Genomic DNA, 18,808 nt, shown 5'->3' on the forward strand with positions numbered 1-18,808 from the left:
CATGTGACCATGAGCACATCAAGTTTATGCTCAAATCTTTATTAATTGATTTGAAAATTATCACACCCCAGCTACATCAGAGCACAAATTTCGATCTGTGAACCACCATGACAGCTCTGCTCCTCTGGGACAACACAGATCACAAAGCCCGGGGCGGGGGTGGGAAAAAACACCACATGTGAGAGCTGGGAACAAAAGTATTCTCTGACAAGGGTACCCAACTATGGAACAGTCTTCCTGAGGACATTAGACTAATCCCAAAACTGAACATCTTTAGGAAACACTGCCAAGCTTTCCTCTTTGAAGAAAGCCTTTCCACCATAAGTGACACTCACAATTCCAGCACTCCTTGTATTCCCAAACTTCTCCCAACTCTGTAAAACAAACAAACAAAACCCCATGCCCAGGGCCAGCTTTAGGGCAATTCCACCGATTCCCGGGAATCGGGCCCCGCACCCTCCGCCAAAGTGCTGCCGGAAACAGGGGCGGCCGATGGACCTGCCGCCGAATTGCTGCCGCTATCTTCGGCGGCAGCTTGATCGCTGCCGCTGTCTTTGGCGGCATTTTGGCGGCAGCTCTTTCGAATCGGACCCCGCATGTCCTAAAGCCGGCTCTGCCCATGCCCACCCCCACCCCAAGCAGAGTTCTGACCCCATAAAGGGAGAAGAGCCAGAGACTCCATGAAATTTTCTAGAGACTTTGCTATTGCTAATTTTACATGGAAAGCACTCAGAACTACGGTCATGGCATACGTAAGGGGCCTCCTTACTAACATTCAGTGGGGGTGGTTTGGTTGGCTAACTCCCAGTGTCAAAAGAAAGGGGAAGGGTCGATGGGAAATCAGGACCCTGAGACTGACAGTCCCTAGAGGCAATGGGGAGAGGCCAATGCTCCAGGTCAGCCTGATTGACAGGGTGGGCAGGCTAATCAGGGAGTCAGGAGGCTGGGGGGTCCCATCCCCCCTGTGAGCTGGAATTGCCTGGGTCAGACAGACAGAGTGGGGCCAAGCTAAGGAGAAAGCAGGGGCAGAAGCTGAGCTGGGGAGCAGAGCTGGGCCGGATCCAGAGAGGCCAGAAAAGCAGCCCCTGTGCTGGGAGCAGAGCTGCAGCCCCAAAGCCAGAGGGGCCAGAGAAAGCAGCCCAGGGAGCTGGAGCTGGGGCTGGAGCCAGGTGCGGTGAGCAGCTGGAGAGTGCGAGGGAGACCCTGGACAGTGGGCCCAGCACAGGGAGATGCCTCGGCCAAGAGGCTCTGCAGGCCAGACTTGGAGGGGGATCGTAACCCTGGAAAGAAGGGTCCTGCCACCTAGAGCCTGAGAGTGTGTGGCCACCACCAGAGCAAGTTTCCAACCCGCAGCGTCCCTACAGCACAGCCAGGGCCTGAGACCTACAAGGAACAGACTGAACTGCCCTGACATTCCAGAGACACTGTTTGTGATGTTCCCTGCCACAGAGCGGGATGTGTTTTCCTTTAACCTTTCCCATTTTTCCTTATTCCTTTTTTAACTAATTGCTGATTAAATAAATTGTATTTGCTTTAAGTCGTATGTAATGATCAGTGGGTCGGGGAAGTGTCCAGTGCAGAGAGAGCACCCTGGAGTGGGGACACCCCAGCCCCTGACCTAGGTGACCACAGCAAGGTTGGGGGTCGAGCCCCTAGGAATCCTGGGCCCAACCTTTTTGGGGTTACAAGGACTCTGCCAGACAGGAGAGTGCAAGGGGCGTCCTCGAGGGCAGGGAGGCCTCTGGGTAAAGGAACTGGGAGGGAGGACTAAGATCCTTCCACTAGCCCATTTCACCAGGGTAGTTCAGAAGCCAGGAAAGTTCCCCATAATAGCGGGACCATACCCCTGCTTACACATACACAAAACCGTAAGATAACTAGACGCTGTTTTATTTATCTAATTCATATTATTTTGGCACTATTATTTCTGCAGGCAATACAGCTACATCCATACCAAATGGTCTTGGGGTCCTGTTTCTTACAGAGGAAGCAGGGTATGCTGAGCTCGGCCAAAACTTAGTTGGAGATTTATAAGGAATGCCTACATTTTACAGGCAGTGGGGCTGATGATTCAGAAGCAACACACACCCATGTGAGTCAGCACTGCAAAGCTGGAGGTGCCATCTTTTGGCGGGGACATAAAATCAAGGCTCTCCCTGTTTGTGATCACCAGTGATCCTTGGGTAATTACTCTCTGCCTATCCTTTGTACTTTCAATTAAAGAAGCTTATGATCAATTCCTTGCCTCAGATGATGTATAACATTGCTCTGTGCTGTTAAACAACTGTTGGGTTTCACTCCAGAAGTGACTGCATTTGAGTGGCAGATAAGGTGGTCTCTATATAAAATTTGTGAAGCATGGTATAGAATACATGTAAAGAATATTTATGGATTATTTTCTTCAATCCATTAGTATACATATTTATATTTATTATAGCAAGAAAATCTCACTACCATCTATTAATTTTTTTATACATAATAGCTATTAGTCAACAGCTATATTTAAATAACCATGATACCAGACTCATGCAAATGACAACTTTAAAGCGTGAAGAATAAACTCAAACAAGTTTTACAGCATTTTTATATAATTATAGTATGTAAGTGAACACAAATCATGTTATATGCCAATTGGCTGAATCATATTTGACGCCATAACCCTATCATAAAAGCTGTTTTGCATAATTGTCTTTTAACCAGACTACAAGTGTTTAAAAATACAACCACTAAAACTTGGTATTTAATATTACAGTATATAAAAGAATTGGGCAGTGCTGGTAGCCCCACTTATAATGAAGATCGCCTGACACTTCTCATTATCAGATGCTTTTTTCAGTGGCTTATGCCTTTGCCCAACTTTAACCCTTTGAGTTTCCCAGACAGACAGACAGACAGACAGACAGACAGACAGACAGACAATCTTAATTCTGCCATTTCCTAGCTTCGGCGAGGTTGACTTTGCAACCCAGACATTCTTTCAACCTAGTTTTGTGTATGTGATATTTAAACACGCAGCTGTGATGTTTTGTATAGGGCGGGGCAGGCAACCTATGGCACGTGTGGCAAAGGTGGCACACAAGCTGATTTTCAGTGGCACTCACACTGCCCGGGTCCTGGCCGGTCTGGGGGGGCTCTGCATTTTAATTTAATTTTAAATGAAGCTTCTTAAACATTTTTAAAACTTTATTTAACTTTACATACATCAATAGTTTAGTTATATATTATAGACTTATAGAGCGAGACCTTCTAAAAACGTTAAAATGTATTACCGGCACGCAAAACCTTAAATAAGGCTATGGCTATACTTGCACTTCAAAGCGCTACCGTGGCAGCACTTTGAAGCGCTAAGTGTAGTCAAAGCGCCAGCGCGGGGAGAGAGCTCTCCCAGCGCTGTCCGTACTCCACCTCCCTGTGGGGAATAACGTACAGGGGGCTTTGACCACACTGGCGCTTTGCAGCGCCGCAATTTGCAGCGCTGGAGAGGGTGTGTTTTCACACCCTGCTGCAGCGCTGCAAATTTGCAAGTGTAGCCATGGCCTTAGAGTGAATAAATGAAGACTCAGCACACGACTTCTGAAAGGCTGTCAACCCCTATAGGGGTTTTGTAGAAATAAAAAAAAAATAAAAAAAATAAATTCTTGTGTGACTGACCAAGTATAAATTAAAGAAAAGCTGTGAATAACATTACATGCATTTCTCAGGGGCCTGTCATGTCCACAAACCACTTAACGCCCCCAGACGCATGGCTGTAATTATGTTCTCATATCCTCGTCGTGTCTAAGTATAGCCTCAAAGCATAAGGTATGTGAGTATTTATTACATATTTATTTAGATTTATAAATGAATGAGTGACTGAATGAATGATAAAGTCCACTACGAACCTAACCATGCACATTTAATTTAACTTAGTAGCATACAAATACGATAGTGTTGGTTGTTACATGCTCTGGTTTCTCTTCAAGGCGGTGTGGCCTAGTAGACAGAGCACTGGGATGGAATCAGGAGAACTGTTCCCTTTCCAGTTCTGCTCCACTTGCCTGCTGGGTTCTAGTCCAATACCTTTCTGGGTGGCCTTGGGCAAGTCAGTTCAGCACTGTGCCTCAGTTTCCCCACGTGACCCGTGCAGAGATGCACTGACCTCAGGGGTGCAATGTGGGCATGCTGGGATCTGCCCACATAGAACATGTCAGGATTTGGTCCTAACTTTGAGACTTCAAACCAGACAACCATTATACAAATATATGTACAGGGCTTGCTTACGCTCGAAAGTTGACAGCCTACCTTAATCTGAGTTAATTTAAAAGTCTAATAGCTATGCCTGAATAATTCCATGTGTAGTTACTCTTATTCCAGAGTAAGAGTGTCTTGTTCCTGTTTAGCTTTCAAAATGGATTCCAGAATAAGAGCTATTCCAGAATAATTCCGTATGTAGACAAGTTCCTCCTCCAGCCCTCCACCCCACAACAGAGTCCCCAGAAGAGATTCCTTGTTATCAAAATACTGCATATATAAATTATACATTACAGGACATATCCAAGAAAAAGTAGCAATAAGCAGTATGAAAAATGTAGAATTGATAACTAGCATTCCTTACTGATTTGTTTTCTTTCTGGTGGCATTACAGGAACATGACTAATTGCACAGCTTGATGCAGGACTGAAATAACTATAATACGAGTTTCACATATAAACCATGAGATAAATTTTGGAGGAAAAAAAACCCAAACTATCCTAATCTTCTCTCTGCAACTTCTTCCTCCTACTTATGAAGTAACTGCTACAGTAATTATTTCAATCTTATGTAACTTTCCCTGGAAATTTCTGAACCATCCAAGAGAATAGACCACATGTTTCATGTAAACAGGTTTCCTATAATACACAGTCATACAAAGAGTGGTAAATTCTTTCAACTTCAAAGAAGGGAATTCAAAGACTATCATCAGGTTACTAATCTGTCAGCCTTTGGACAGATGCTGGTGTGTAATTCATGCTACCAGAATTTCAAGGCTGCATGAACTCCCACAAACTAGCCATAAAACAAGAAATAGGACATGTAGGCCATGTCCCCTCTCTCTACTCTGGACACCACAGGCAGCCCTCCATGGGATCAGGGATCTAAACTCACTAAATCAAACAGGAGCCACGAAAATAGTTAATGTGGCCTTCAGCAGAGAGGGTGGATTCCTGGGGTAGCAGTGGTATTAATGCACTGCCAATTGAATTATATTTCCTGGAAGCTGAACAGAGGGATCACAGAGCCCACGTGGATGCCCAGGACGTACAGATTCCAGGGAAGAAACATATTTTGTCCAGGTGTACAGAGCTGGGAAGGAGAAACAAGGTACATTCCACCCCACCAAATGTTTACATTTAGTAGAGTATATTAAAAAATAACACCTCCTCCATAACAATTTTTCTAAATCATCCATTAGCTGGAGATGAACTTTGCACCAGAACAATCCCTGCTGGGGAGAAAAGATACTCTGAAAAGTTTACAGTCTTGAATTTAAAGTTACTGGGCCAGATGTTCACTGGTACAAGTCAAGTAAGGATCTTGCCCACGGTTTTTTCATGGTATCATGTCATTAGTGGGCATATTTGCCATCCCTGTAGAGTGACCAGGGTGCATGATCCTCTAAAACCCTGGCTGTCTTGAGAAGCCAGGGGATCTCAAGTCATCTGCACAAAAAGGATAGCCAACTGAAAGGGCTGTCGCCCTCTGGGCTACTTCCTAGCCCATCCTACTACAGCATAGTGCGGTGCCACTTAGGAAACCTATACAGGCGAGTCTCATCTTACGCGGGGGTTCCGTTCCACGATTAGCGCGTAAAGCGAAAACCGCGTAGAGTCAAAATTACATTGAGTTGAATGGCAGGCAGAATCACCCGCACTACAGGTACAGTATTAAAATTGTTTTTTCTCTTTTTTTGGGGGGGGGGGGGTTGGTTTTGCCAACCGCGTAAAGCTGAAATCGCGCATGTTAACTGCGCGTAAGATGCGACAGATCTGTACCACACACCCCTCCGGTAATGGGATATAAGGTGCAGGGCCAGGTTTCAGCGATATTAGCATCAACATCTGTGGGAAATTCTTCAGCAATTTCCACAGGCAAGCAGGAGATACTACCACATAGAGCACCAGGGCACCTTCTAGTTCCCATTATGCATCACCATGCCTCTCTCCATGTAAAACAGAGCCAAAAATATGCACAACACATGCAGAAGTCTATCTGCATGTTCCTGTGCACAATGTTGTCACTCAAGTACCACTCTCCATTTTATTTTACTACTTCCTAGTATCTGCATGCATTTCATCCCCTCCAAATCTATAAGCAGAGTGAGCAATTTGGCCTGATAAAGAGCTACGCATATTTACCAAATTACTAAGAGCAGCAGAAGAGAACTTGTTTGGCAAATTTAGTTTCAAAGGGAGATAACTACAGCTGTGCATCAGAGGGCATTACAGAGCTTAAGAACTATGGGAACTACAAAATGCTAATGACCAAAAAAGGCAGATATAGGTATGACAGACAAAATTCACTGCCATCAGGGTTTAGTCCTGTGGCATACAAATGGGGTCACGCGCATAATGGAATTTAAAAACAAAATAAAGAAGGGTGGGGAGAGTGAAATGCAGTTTAAAAAAAAAGTGTTAAATTTCCGTAAGGTTTTTGAAATGCCTTTTAAAAATGCACCCAACTGTGCACACCAAGATATAAAACGAACCAAAAACTTTTAAAGAAAAATATATATTTTTTAAAAAAAAGTCTATTTGACCATGTACCGCATCATTACAATGTATTTGAGTTACAGAGGCACCAATCCAGTTCTGGGCACTGTTGTGCTGGGCACTGCAAATAAGGGCTTGTTTACATAGAAAAGTTGTACCAATTTAACTACACACCAGTATAGTTAAAGTGGTACAACCTCTTGAGAGTGAAGACAGTTATCAGTATAATGGTATTCGATAACCAGTATATCTATTCCTGTGTAGGATGGGAAAGAAGCTATTCTGGTATAAGGACCTTTATACCAGTATAACGACATCCACACTAGTGGTTGTACTCATAAAAAAAGATTAGAAATAATTACGCTAGTACAGTATCTGTGTGTACACCAAGCCTAAGACACACAACATGAGGCAGAGGCTGTCTCCGGAACAGTGTACAGTCTTTACAATTCAGTCCAAGGAAATGCAGTGGCACAGAGATGCCAAGTGACTTGCCCACACACACAGATCATTGGGAGAGCAGAGAACAAAACCAGGTCTCCAGACTCCCAGATCCACCAGCCCACACAGCCTCTCAGTGAGTTGTGATAGCATTTGGGGATTCTACTTCTGTTCAAAAACCTCCTGGGAAGGGCAATAGAGAGGCTGATTCTCAGCTTCCAAACTGATAGTGGTAGAGGGAAATCTTCTCTACCCCAGTGAAAGAGAGACAACATGGAGCATGCTCAGTGTAAGAGGCCAGCAATAGGCATGACACCTCGCCAGAGCAGAAGGGAAGGGGGGAAAGTATTTTGGCACGCTTTCCTAAGACACCAGTTCTGTGGTTACAGCTGAGCTGGACCAGACCAGGTAGTTTCATATTGGGAAAAAACACCCTGATCCTACTAGGTACCCTACCCAGTGTTTCTTCTAATGGTGGATGCAGTGTAAACTACGGAATAACCTAGCCAATTAAACCACTCCCTGAGCCTCCCCACACTCAAACCATGTAAGGCGAGAGGAAGTAGGAGGCAACAGAGCCCTTCCTTCCCCTCTTTTAATTAAAAGCATAGAGGAGCGCCCATGCTCTCCCTGGCTTGTATAAGCACCCTGCCCTCAAAGTTCCTCTTCCTCCTTAGCTGGGGGAGAGAGAGAGAGAGCAGCTCCCTCTGCTGTTTCAATCAGTTTTTACCACTGCACCTAAAGCGCTGGCCAACGCAGAGAACTCCAGTCCTGCGTCCGTAAGGCCCAATCCTACAAGATGTCCAGCACTTTGAACTTCCCATTGACTTATGGAAGTAGAGGGAACTCAGCACTTCTCGCAGGATTAGGAAACCGGTGTTTGATCCAGTTCCCATTCAAGTCCATGGAAAGGCTCTTATTTACTTCAGTGGGAACTGGGTCTTGCCCCAAGCCTGTCTTCGAGGGAAAAAAATGGAATGCTGCCTACTGAATTTCTATTCAGTTTTGAGAAACATCTGATAACTACTATATTTCAAAGAAATTGAGGACTTCCCCCCCCCTCATGAATGTCTGACAAGAAACCAAAATGAAGATTCAAAAGCTAAGTATTAAAACCTGACACTACAGCTATCCATAACGCTGAGTGCTGTAACAGGGCGTGTCCTGGAGAGCTAACTGAAGAGGACAGGCAGAGGATATTACAGAAGCTCTAGAAGGAGGGTGTGTCCTGTAACAAAGCTGGGATAGGTGACCTCTCAAAAGAGTCTATTGGCGTGAATAAAATAGTATTTAAACAAGATTAGCTGATAATTCCACTCCACCCTCATTATAACACTCACCAAAAGGGAGGAATGCTTTTACTGCCAAGTATGTGATATGGTAGGGAGTGATACTGGGAAAGAGTATACAAGGTGAAGCTAGGTTCACCTGCCTTCTAGTCACAAACAGCACTCTCAGGATAGTTTCAGGTTGTGACTAAGGTCCGGTCTATACATAGATTTTGTACCGGTGTGACCATTTTGATTAGGAGTATGATTTTTTTAAAACCAAAATAGTTTTACCAGTACAACCTCTACTATGGATTAAGTTAAGTTACACCAGAATGATGGTGTTTTATACCACTATAGCTTATTTGCCTTCTTATAGAAGCAATTCCATACCAGTATAACTGTGTCCCGACAGAGGGGCAAGGTTTCCTACCACTTTAATGATCAGTACTAAAAGCAGTAAAACTTTTGTTTGTACACAAAGCCTAGCTTTATATCTAAAGCATGAGCTTTTCCCCCTCTAAATGCACCAACATTCAACCAGTTTGCCTAAAATTTCTCCTCAGTTTGCCTAAAACTTCATGCATGTTTTTCTGCCAGGGAGAATATTTCTTGAGAAGTTTGAAGTTAATTGGATGAGGGGTTTGGGTGACGCAAATGTTTTTAAAAATGAGGATGGTTAATTTTTTCCAAATTTCTTTAAAAAAAAAAAAAAAACCAAACCTTCCTCTCTCTAAAATCAGCTTGGCCCAGAAACGTCGTTGGCCGACATCCTGTGAAACCAGAACTACTGCTTTATGTTATTCGGCATTGGCCATCCTGTAAAACTTAATGGCTGTGCTCATTACCTACAAGAGACTAAATAAATAAAAGTTCCAAGGTTGTATCACGACACAATCTTCAAAGCTGATTTAATTTTAGGCCGTTTCCTTGCAAAAGGTAGAATCCATGGATGTATTTATTCATTCAAACAAATGTGAGGTGGGAAGTGAAGTTTATACATCTACAGTAAATGCAACATTTTGCTCAGGGGAAATGACAGAGGTGACAAGAGTTGTACTAGAGTTTCCAATTCAGAAGGAAAATTAATGCTACCAAGCAAGATTTTGAGCTTTAAGGTTACAAAAAAAAGGGACACAACTGATGGCGCAGAATAGACTTCTTTGATTGGTTGGAATACAATATAGGTAATTTTTAATAATGCCTGGTCTGACTTCTCTATAACGGAGTCTAACTTCTTAGCACTCTTTTGGTATTCCCTTCACTTGGTACAATCATCCCAATAGCTTTCTAGTCAGCTATTGTTGTTTCCCAAAGCCAAGTACTGTAGTAGAGTCATTATGTTCAGCAATTGACTCAGGCAACTATAATTATTTTCTCATCAAATTACTTCTTATTCTTTAATTTTTTCTGCATGTTATAAAAACATTTTTTTTAAAGTGCATTGAGTTTTTAATCACTCTCCAATATCAAAATTGTTGGATTTTAGTATTTATTATTGTTCTTACTCCGTCTATTTTAAGGTGCATTTGAATCTAGACCTGGAAATAAGAAAGCCATCTGTGACACCCATTGTAGCACCGCTTGACTCTCTAATTTAAGTGGAACTTTCCTCTGGCATGGTCAGATGCCAATAGCTGCCATTATTAATTTTCCATACAATATCAGCCAATGGATTTAGAGAAACATCTTTCATGTTATACAGAGTGGTCATCAAGTCAACTAAACAAATAACCAAGCCCTTGTATTACAGTGGGCTTTTTCTGAGCCCATTGTAAGCTGGAAAAAGTGTTTCCTCTCAGACAAATTCTATAGCAAGAATGTAGTGTGGAAAAACACCGGAATTGTTTTGTTTCTCTTAAAAATTGCTTTATTTGTCTGCTTCATCTGCTTTTACATTAGTACACTGGTTCCTCTCCTGAGAATCTTGTTCAGTTTTGACAAGTCCCTGCCCATTTTATTTCCAGTTCAAAGTTCACCGAAGTCAACAGAAAGACTTCCACTGACTTAAATGGGCTTTGGATCAGGGCCTTTGGTCCCTGTTCTGCAATGAACTTTGTACGGGTGGTATTGAAGTCAGTCAGTGGGGCTCTGTCAAGCACCAGCATCCATCCCCACCAAGCTCATGCATGATCAGAGCACTTGAGAGAGTTTACCCAAGTAAGGACTGAGTAACTGGTGAACTAGGACTTCCAGCTTTGGGCCACTGTAAACACGTAGTTCAATGTAAGCATGTTACTGGATACAGTGTTTCTTAAACTGGAGTTGGAGGGAAACAGTCTGCCTATTCGAGTGGCTACTTACAATTTAGTTACAATAAGTTACTTATGTATTGGCAAATACTCAAATAATTCTATCTGTACTTTGCTAAAGGGAGATGCATATATTGTAAGGTATACATAACATCATTAGTCAGCTATGACAAGCAATCTACTCTGATTTATCTTTTAGGATCATCTCATTGGGAAGAAAAGTGAGTCTCTGCCCCATCTGTAACCTATGCATGTAACGTTGATATCGTAAAGTGATACTGTGTTAAGGAAGCAATAGAGACTCTTCAACATGAGCCAAAATATTTTACCTGCAACCTTTTGGAACAGAAGCTGAAAACATCAGTGGCCTGGCCAAAAGTCTTACTAACATGGAATTGCCACAGGCTAATAAATATGAAGAACTCTTCACCAAGCACATCATTTTACTACTGTTGAGTGAGAACTGCTTGATTGTTTCAGAAGCAGGTCTTGCACTCCCCTGTCTGCTCTATGCACTCTTCACTGTACAGTCCAATAGCCAAGAAGATCGCCTTGTCATGGTTTCATCTCCGTTTAAACTGGACATGGCTGAAATAAGAGCTGTGGCTCAAAATGATCCAATCAAACACAGGACTGAGGACCTAACCCTGACCTTCACCCCTGCAGACCCAGAAGAACTAATGCAGATTCTACTTCTTTGGAGGATCAGCAGGTAAATCTGGGAGTGAAGGATTCGGGGGCCCAATCCACCTCCCACTGAAGATAACAGCCCCAATACAGCACTGCCCAGTACCTTGGGTTGCCACTTACACTACCAAATCAGAATTACACGCACTTTGTACCAAGATAAACGGGCAGGCCAGCAGTGTATCAAGGTCTTTCCAGTGACTTCTAATCAGACCCATGGTCCGTGCACACAGAGTACCCGTCCTCCCTACCTACCATGGGGTCTGCTTGCATCCTAGCAGCAGGAATTTTGAGCGGCAAGAAAATCCACAACTTAGCAGTTTCCAATAGCCATTCTCCTCCCTGCAAAGGGAAAACGTAGAGGCCCACGGGCTACTGAAGCTCCCTGGCTCTGGAACATATGGTGGACCCTAATGCACAGCCTCATTATTTGGCCTGTATCCACTGGGTTGAAGATTTGGCCCTACGTGTAAACTAACCAATCCAACTGCAACAAAAGCCTGACCAAAAAAAAAAAATCAAAGATGTTGATTAGAAGCTGACATGGGATAAAGCTCCTTGCTCTAAAACAGTTTGATCAGAAGAAAATCTAGTTTTGTAATGAAAAGACGACGAAGAATTCTATATGAAAAAGAGGGGGTCATATTCCTAGGTTCCAATCACACAGGCAAAAGTCCTGCATCCCAAATCAAATTTTACCTGCCTCCAGAACACTGGATAGAGCCCTACATTTGTCCACACCAACATATCCTTAAAACAGGCCAACAACAGTGAAAGTTACTGACACACATGCAAGATTAAACATTCAGGAATTTTCGTCAACTCCAGGAGCCATGAACTCGGAACATGCATGTTGCAGGCATGAATGAGATTAAACTAGAATAATCATTGCACAGTGAAATCAGATGCTAAAATATTTTCACATGAACTCAGCAGACAGCTTTACTCATTAATTAGACCCTGGTTTTTAGTCTATATGATAAAGAAAAAAATCCACTTTTTTAAAATCTTATCTCTGATGAAGCCTTCCCATTAATAAAAATGTAAACAAAGAGTAGTAAAACTTTTATAAGCTAATAAAAAAAATCAGAATCCCAATGCAGCAGGAGTGGAATTGTCTAAAGCTGCTGAATTAGGACAGGCTGTCATATAAAGTTCAGCCCAGAGTCTTAGCAATCACTTTCTCTAGCAACATGTATATAATTGGAGACTTTCATAATAACCCTCAGTTTTAAAGGCTCATAAAAATCTGTGTTTTACTCGTAACTTGCAGGAGGTAAAGAGAAATTGTTAAGGAAAAGTAACACTTTCCTCTCAGTAAAAAAGGCTTTGAAGAGAATATACTTATTATTACAAACAAATTAATTCTTAATGCCTTATTTTTCCTTCCAGAACATTTGGAGACATGTACAACTTTTTTTTTTTACCGTATATATTCACTCACACACACACACACACACACGAGAGAAAGAGAGAGAAAATGAGTATCACAAAGAAAAAAAACCCACTCAAAGCATATTGGAAACAATACATTTTAAATTACTTTTGAATACAAATAATAAAGCACTTTATGATAAGTATCTTGATAAAACATTGTAATCAACAGTGAAACAATCTATGTTCTTAAGATAAAAGTATGTATAGGAACCACAATGTAGCTGAAAGGTGTTGTTTCATTTAAGAGTGAAAAAAATCCATCATCAAAAATATTAAGTACACCTGACTCTCAGTGTTAGACTCACAGATCCCTCTGCACTCTCTCAGTTTCTTTTTTGACATTCTAAAACAAAACTCTTTCAAATTTGTTAAAGACTCAACTGGTGAGAGAGTTCCATAAATTACCAATTTATACTGGCCATTTTCTGAAATTTTCAAAGCAAAGCTAAGGTAATGAACAGGATGCTGAAGTTTCCATTCAGAACAGTAAAATATATCCTGCCATCAAGCCTGCATAGTGTAACTTTAGATTTTGCTTGAGTCAAGCCTTTTTGAAATAAAAGCTTGTTGGCTTTTTAGATACATCTGTTTCAGACTGTTTTTTGGAATCCTGCTAAAAAGCTGTTTGGATCTCAAAACCTGTCAAAGCAAAACAAGGACTAGTAAAACCTAGTGTTTCCTACCTGGTACAGGTAAGGACCAGCTCTCAAATGCCACCTTGGGATACTTCAGACTAGTAATCAGACTCATGTTTAGAAGAGACACTAACATGAACAAAACCAAAATCTGTCCCGTCCTTTTCTTCTTTAGTAGCAAAATCTACGGTAGAGGCTTTAGTCTAGTGAGCAAGATGAAGACCCCACAGACTAAACTAGTCCAAATATGCTGCTAGAGAGAAATACACAAAAAGAAGGCTTACTGCTTGTCATGTGACTCGGTGAGGTATGCTGCCCATTGGGTGTGCTTGAAGTGAGGTCAATAGCCATGTTGGAGTGCTCCCTTTCGGGCGAAAGCTCATTGTCACCTGCTTTCACAAAATAAAACACTTAGGTTTCTGTCCCATGGCTCCATAAAATTATCCAATATATACAACATTCAGACTTGCTACCTTCTTTTCTTCCCACCCACCTTCCACTTGTAATAGATTCCTCCATGGTCAACTAAAATTTGGCTTTCTAGTGACCACAAACATGAATTTTTATTTATTTATTTAAAAATAAAAAAGTATCCTCCAATCCTCACAGATTATAAGAAGTATACGTGCAAATCTTGCTCTGGCTGCTTTACATGAACAGAACTTAGAATTACTTGCCCATTTCTATATACTGTGGTGCTAACAGACTAGAGACTGTACTGGAGCAGAGTGGAGTATCATTCTGATGTAAGGACCTTCCACTCCAATTTTGATTCAACGTTTTCATGTAGCTGACCATTAAGCTATAATAGTTCAACAAAATAAAATATTTTCCCCTAATGAACAAGAAGGGAGCAATGCACAGTACTAAAAAGCCTCACAGTAAAACTGATTTAGTTTCTGTCCAGTTTCTCATTTATGTTTTATATAAAATAAACATTGCTCTCTTATGAAAATATGTAAGTATATAATATAGTGGGTTTTTTTAAATAACCACTAAAGTTTAGTGTTAAATGGTATCTCTCCAGCATTCTCTTACACTATGGAGTTTAATAACAGCACAAATGAAAGTTAAGAGTTTCAGGGGGGGTCATAACACTTTCTGCACAGATATTGTGAAAAGGAAAGCAAAGGAGACTTCACAAGTAAACCACCAAAATTAAATAAAAGTACTTACATGTTATATATCCATCAGTAGCCTCTGCTTCCATAGTCAAAGTGCAGTGCTACAAGGCAAAAGAATACACCCTCAAAGATGCCTGCCAGTATCAGCCATTAAATGCTTAAACTTACTTAAAGCCATTAGCAGTTGCCTCTTTTGCTGCTGCTGCTGCAACCAGCACCTAAGAAACATGCAAATGAGCACATGCCGTGCACTGGTAAGTCACTGAACTCTTTTGGCAAATGATCTAAAGCTGCTGCAGATGGGGGTAGAAAAGGTAAGTTTGTATCTTGATGAGCTGTGTTGAGTCTATAATTTGATTTTTAATTACAGTTCCAGCTGCTTTAATGATTTTTTTTGAGGTTCCAATTGGACCAGGTATGTTTTAACTGGGATTTTAATGCCTTATCAATTAGCAGTTCTCACAGCCACAGCAGGCTTCCAAGATGTTGATACTATAAAGACTGCCCTTTTCACACTTATTCCATGATGGCTCATCATGTTCTGACTAAAAACAAAACCCTTCAGTATCCATATTCCTTTCAGAGTTATTACAGCCTTTTGTCTTCAATTGGCCATCGAACACCCTCACTCACACACCCAGACACCTGTGCATGCGCCTGTTCATTGTGACCGTACCTATCTATCATACATGGGGCTGCATGTCATATTTCATATTTCTAGAGCAGGCATTTTGCAGTGTGTGCCCATCTCAAAGTTTCTGGAAGCACTTTGCTGACATAGAACAAGCTATTACTTTCCAGAAACTCAAGTAACTGTATAGGGTGACACCCCCTAGCTTTCATTTGATTAAGAGAGAGAGAGAGAGAGAGAGAGGCAGGGGAAGGAATCAATAATCGTAACTATATTCTTTTAAGTGGAAAAGTTAAGAAACTGACAGAATCAGAGGAGAATTTTATTTCCTCTCTCCAGCTAGGCCCCCTTTTTTTTTTTTTTGCCTTTAGTTTCAAAACTCTCACTGCACCAAGCAGCTAAATTATTCACAATGAGCCATTTCTGTATTGATCGCTGGGTATATTTAGCCCTGGCTCCTGGAATTTCTCCATTACTTACTGGAAAACAGGCAGCTTCACTTCTTGTCTCCAAAACCACTTCCCTCTCCCTTACCCCCCCTTCCCTCTCCCCCCCCCAAAAAAAACTTTTCTCTGTGTCCCTTTCTGGAATAAGGCAGATCAGATTCCCAAGGCACTCGGTACACATCACACTTACATTTCAAACTGGAGAGCTGCTATCAACCTCTTTCCATGACTGATTGTAACAACTTTTAGAGATCACTTTAAAAAAAAACAGACAAGCAGCTTCCTCAAGCCATTTCAATGTTACCTCATCTTTCCCCTAGTACAGGTAGACAGACACCAATGGAAAGGGGATGGGGGGGCGGAGAACACGTCAGAAGCAACAGGGAAAGAAGATCATCCTAGCCAATGAAATGGAAGTAAAGAAAGGAAAGGACGGGAAGGGTGGAGGGGGAAGGAATGAAATATACATAAAAGAAAATGTTCTTTGAATGTTTGAAATAAAGAAAAAAGAGTTTGATCACCATGCCCAGGTGTAATGGCAAATTCCAGCTGCTAACCCCCTCCTCCTGCCCACCACGAAAGGAGAGAGAGAGTTATGATCGTATTGAAGGCATAGCGAGATGGGAAAAGTTACCCCCCCCCCAAAATTAAAATCCCCTCTCCCCCGCCCCGTCCGTCCCCTGAAACTTACAAGTAGAACATTCAGAGCGAACGGATCGGTGGGGAAACTGAACAGAAAAAAAAAAATGAGCGAGGTCTCCCTCCCTTGGGATGGTCTGATTGAGAAACTCACTCAGGAATGGCACATACTTTCAGGAAAGATGAAGAACAAAAAGAGAGGAAGGGAGGGAGAGGGGGAGAGAGGTCAGCCAGTGCTACAGCAATGCGATTAACCAGGAGAGAGAAAAACTTGATCCACCGGTTCCTTAAGAATCGACAAGAAAACTGGAGGAGAGGAAGAAAGGGGGGACTTGGAGGGGGGAGGGAGGAACAGAGAAGTTAAAAAAACCAACACAACACCCACACAGAGCAATAAACCTAGGCCAACTTCACAGGATTGTTTTTGGCCCTTGGCAAAATGAAGAGATCTTAATTTCATCTCTGTCTCCCCCCGCCCAGAGCACAACCTGTCAAAGTAATTTAAGTCCTGCCTTATTCAATACCGTGTGTGTCATGCCAATAATAATGCTAAAAATAATACTAAAAAGGGATCTAGAGCACCTTCTCCCAGGTAGCTGCAGCTAGAATAGGAAGCTGATGCAAACTGCAATTCAAACCCTTGTTGTCCGTTTCCAGAGCTGAGAACTGATTAATCGATTAACATCCCAGAAAACAGAATTTTAATTGTAACCCCAAAAACAAGCCCCCCCAAAAGGCTTTGCCAATCCTATCCCTGAGAGCCAGTCACTATGCTAAACCTACAGCAAATAATAATCTGAATCTCCCCCCTCCTGCAAACACACACATACAGACCGATTTATTATTATTATTGGTTAACAGCAACAAGTCATTTGATCACATCGCAGCGCGAGAGATGCTACATATAATTACACTTTACTTTGAGCCAGCCCCCACCCCTTTGCAAAGCGGAGACATCCACACGGAGAGATTTCTCTGAGCCATAACACAAATAAGCCAGAGCTCTTTCTTCCCCCCAATGAAAAACAAAATGCCAAGCGAAGATTTACCTCAGCAGTGCATGCAGTGCCTCACTTCCATCACCCTTTTGTTTTGTGTTTTTATTAGTGTCTCCTCTCCCTTGCTTTCTGTGCCTAATGCTTGTGTGTTTGGGCACTGCAGTTGGTTATGGAAACTGTAAGCAGTGGATCTGTAGCTAAGGGTAATCCTGTTTTTACTTCCTCCATCTTCAGAGAGCAGGGTTAGCCTGGGACAGCTGGTCAAACCCCGAGAAACCGATCCGGCAAAGACACACTCGCACACGCACACACACACATCACACATCTCACCCAGGCAGCCGCTCTCAGAGACACCCTGAGCCGGGGAGAGAGGCAGGAATGGATCTGGGAGTGTGTCTCTGGGCTGCTCAGCACACTCGGCAATCGATTACAGGACAAGTGCTGCTCCCTCCCAGCAGAGGAGCTGAAGGTTGCTTCCCCACGCCAGAGGTGCCGCTGAGACACCGGATTGCAGCCTGAAAGAGCCATTTAGATCCCTCGCTACCGAAGGAGAACCACCGAGCCAGAGGAAGGAGAAAAGCCATGACCTGGGGCTGCATTTCTGCAGCCTGCAGGAACTTACTTCGCTGCTCTCAGATTCATGATTCAGCAGTTCTATTTCTGAACTTTCTTTCTTTCTTTCTTTCTTTCTTAGATTCTGCACTGTGAAATCACAGACCCGGCAGCAGGAATACGATTGTGTTTTGTGCATGGAAAAAGAACAACAGCGAGCCTTTCCGGGTTATAGATTTAGATAAAGGATTTAGGGGCATAACTTCCATTGAAATGAATGTGAGTTATGTGTCTCAATCCCCTAAACTGCCCTGAAAAGCTCAGCCAGTATGGCTTACTATAATGTCAGTGAAGAGTAACTGACAGTGTGATAGCACTGTGCATATAGGTGTGTGAGTAAAATGAAGGTAAATCGAAACTGAACAATATCTGGTGCCCATAAGCCCATACCATTTCAATATACTGTCCTGTATTGGATTTTTAATTTTGTAACTATCTGGTCTATTAGCTTTGCCCCAGTTACAGTCTAAATGAGAATGAACGGGAAAACCCCAAAAGGAAACAATAAAGAGGAGAGAAATGTTTCAAATCCATTATTATTATTATTCAATTGGACAGTCATTGTAAGTGTGAGATAAATTTTTTTTTAGCATCGTCAGGTCATATATGAAGGAGTCAGTTTAGCTGGGGAATTAGTACTATTCTCCCCACCATCATGCATGACTCACTCAGATGTGAAGCTAAAATAATATGTGAAAATTTGAATGCCACTCACCATGGACTGTGCAGGTCTTGATATGGAGCCTGATCCAAAGCCCACTGAAGACAATGGGAGTTTTTCCACTGACTTTAATGGATTTTGGGTCAGGCCCAACATGATCATTCCTTTTGTTCTTTCATGCTTTGATCAATATTGAATTAGTTAATTTGATGATGGACTTTGAAATATCATCATTAGGTGTCAGGGTTA

At 42.2% G+C, this 18,808-nt stretch overlaps 1 protein-coding gene across 7 annotated transcripts in view; it reads right to left on the bottom strand.

The window, feature by feature from the left end:
• Window positions 1–17,541, bottom strand: part of IKZF2 (IKAROS family zinc finger 2) — a 135,820-nt gene extending 118,279 nt beyond the window's left edge. For 4 of the 7 annotated variants that reach the window (XM_045031638.1, XM_045031634.1, XM_045031635.1 and 1 more), the window contains exons 1-2: window positions 14,625–14,856; window positions 13,733–13,837 (exon numbers count right to left, since the gene is read on the bottom strand). In XM_045031638.1, coding sequence (XP_044887573.1) covers window positions 13,733–13,837; window positions 14,625–14,658 — 139 coding nt within the window. In that variant the 5' untranslated portion in view covers window positions 14,659–14,856. Of the gene's footprint in view, window positions 1–13,732; window positions 13,838–14,624; window positions 14,857–15,839; window positions 15,912–17,337 lie in introns of those variants that run through there. The other 3 variants (XM_045031632.1, XM_045031633.1, XM_045031636.1) reach the window with 3 other exon arrangements.
• Window positions 17,542–18,808: the final 1,267 nt, after the last annotated feature.

This window comes from Mauremys mutica, chromosome 10, assembly GCF_020497125.1.
Source record: "Mauremys mutica isolate MM-2020 ecotype Southern chromosome 10, ASM2049712v1, whole genome shotgun sequence".
NCBI lineage: Eukaryota > Metazoa > Chordata > Testudines > Geoemydidae > Mauremys > Mauremys mutica.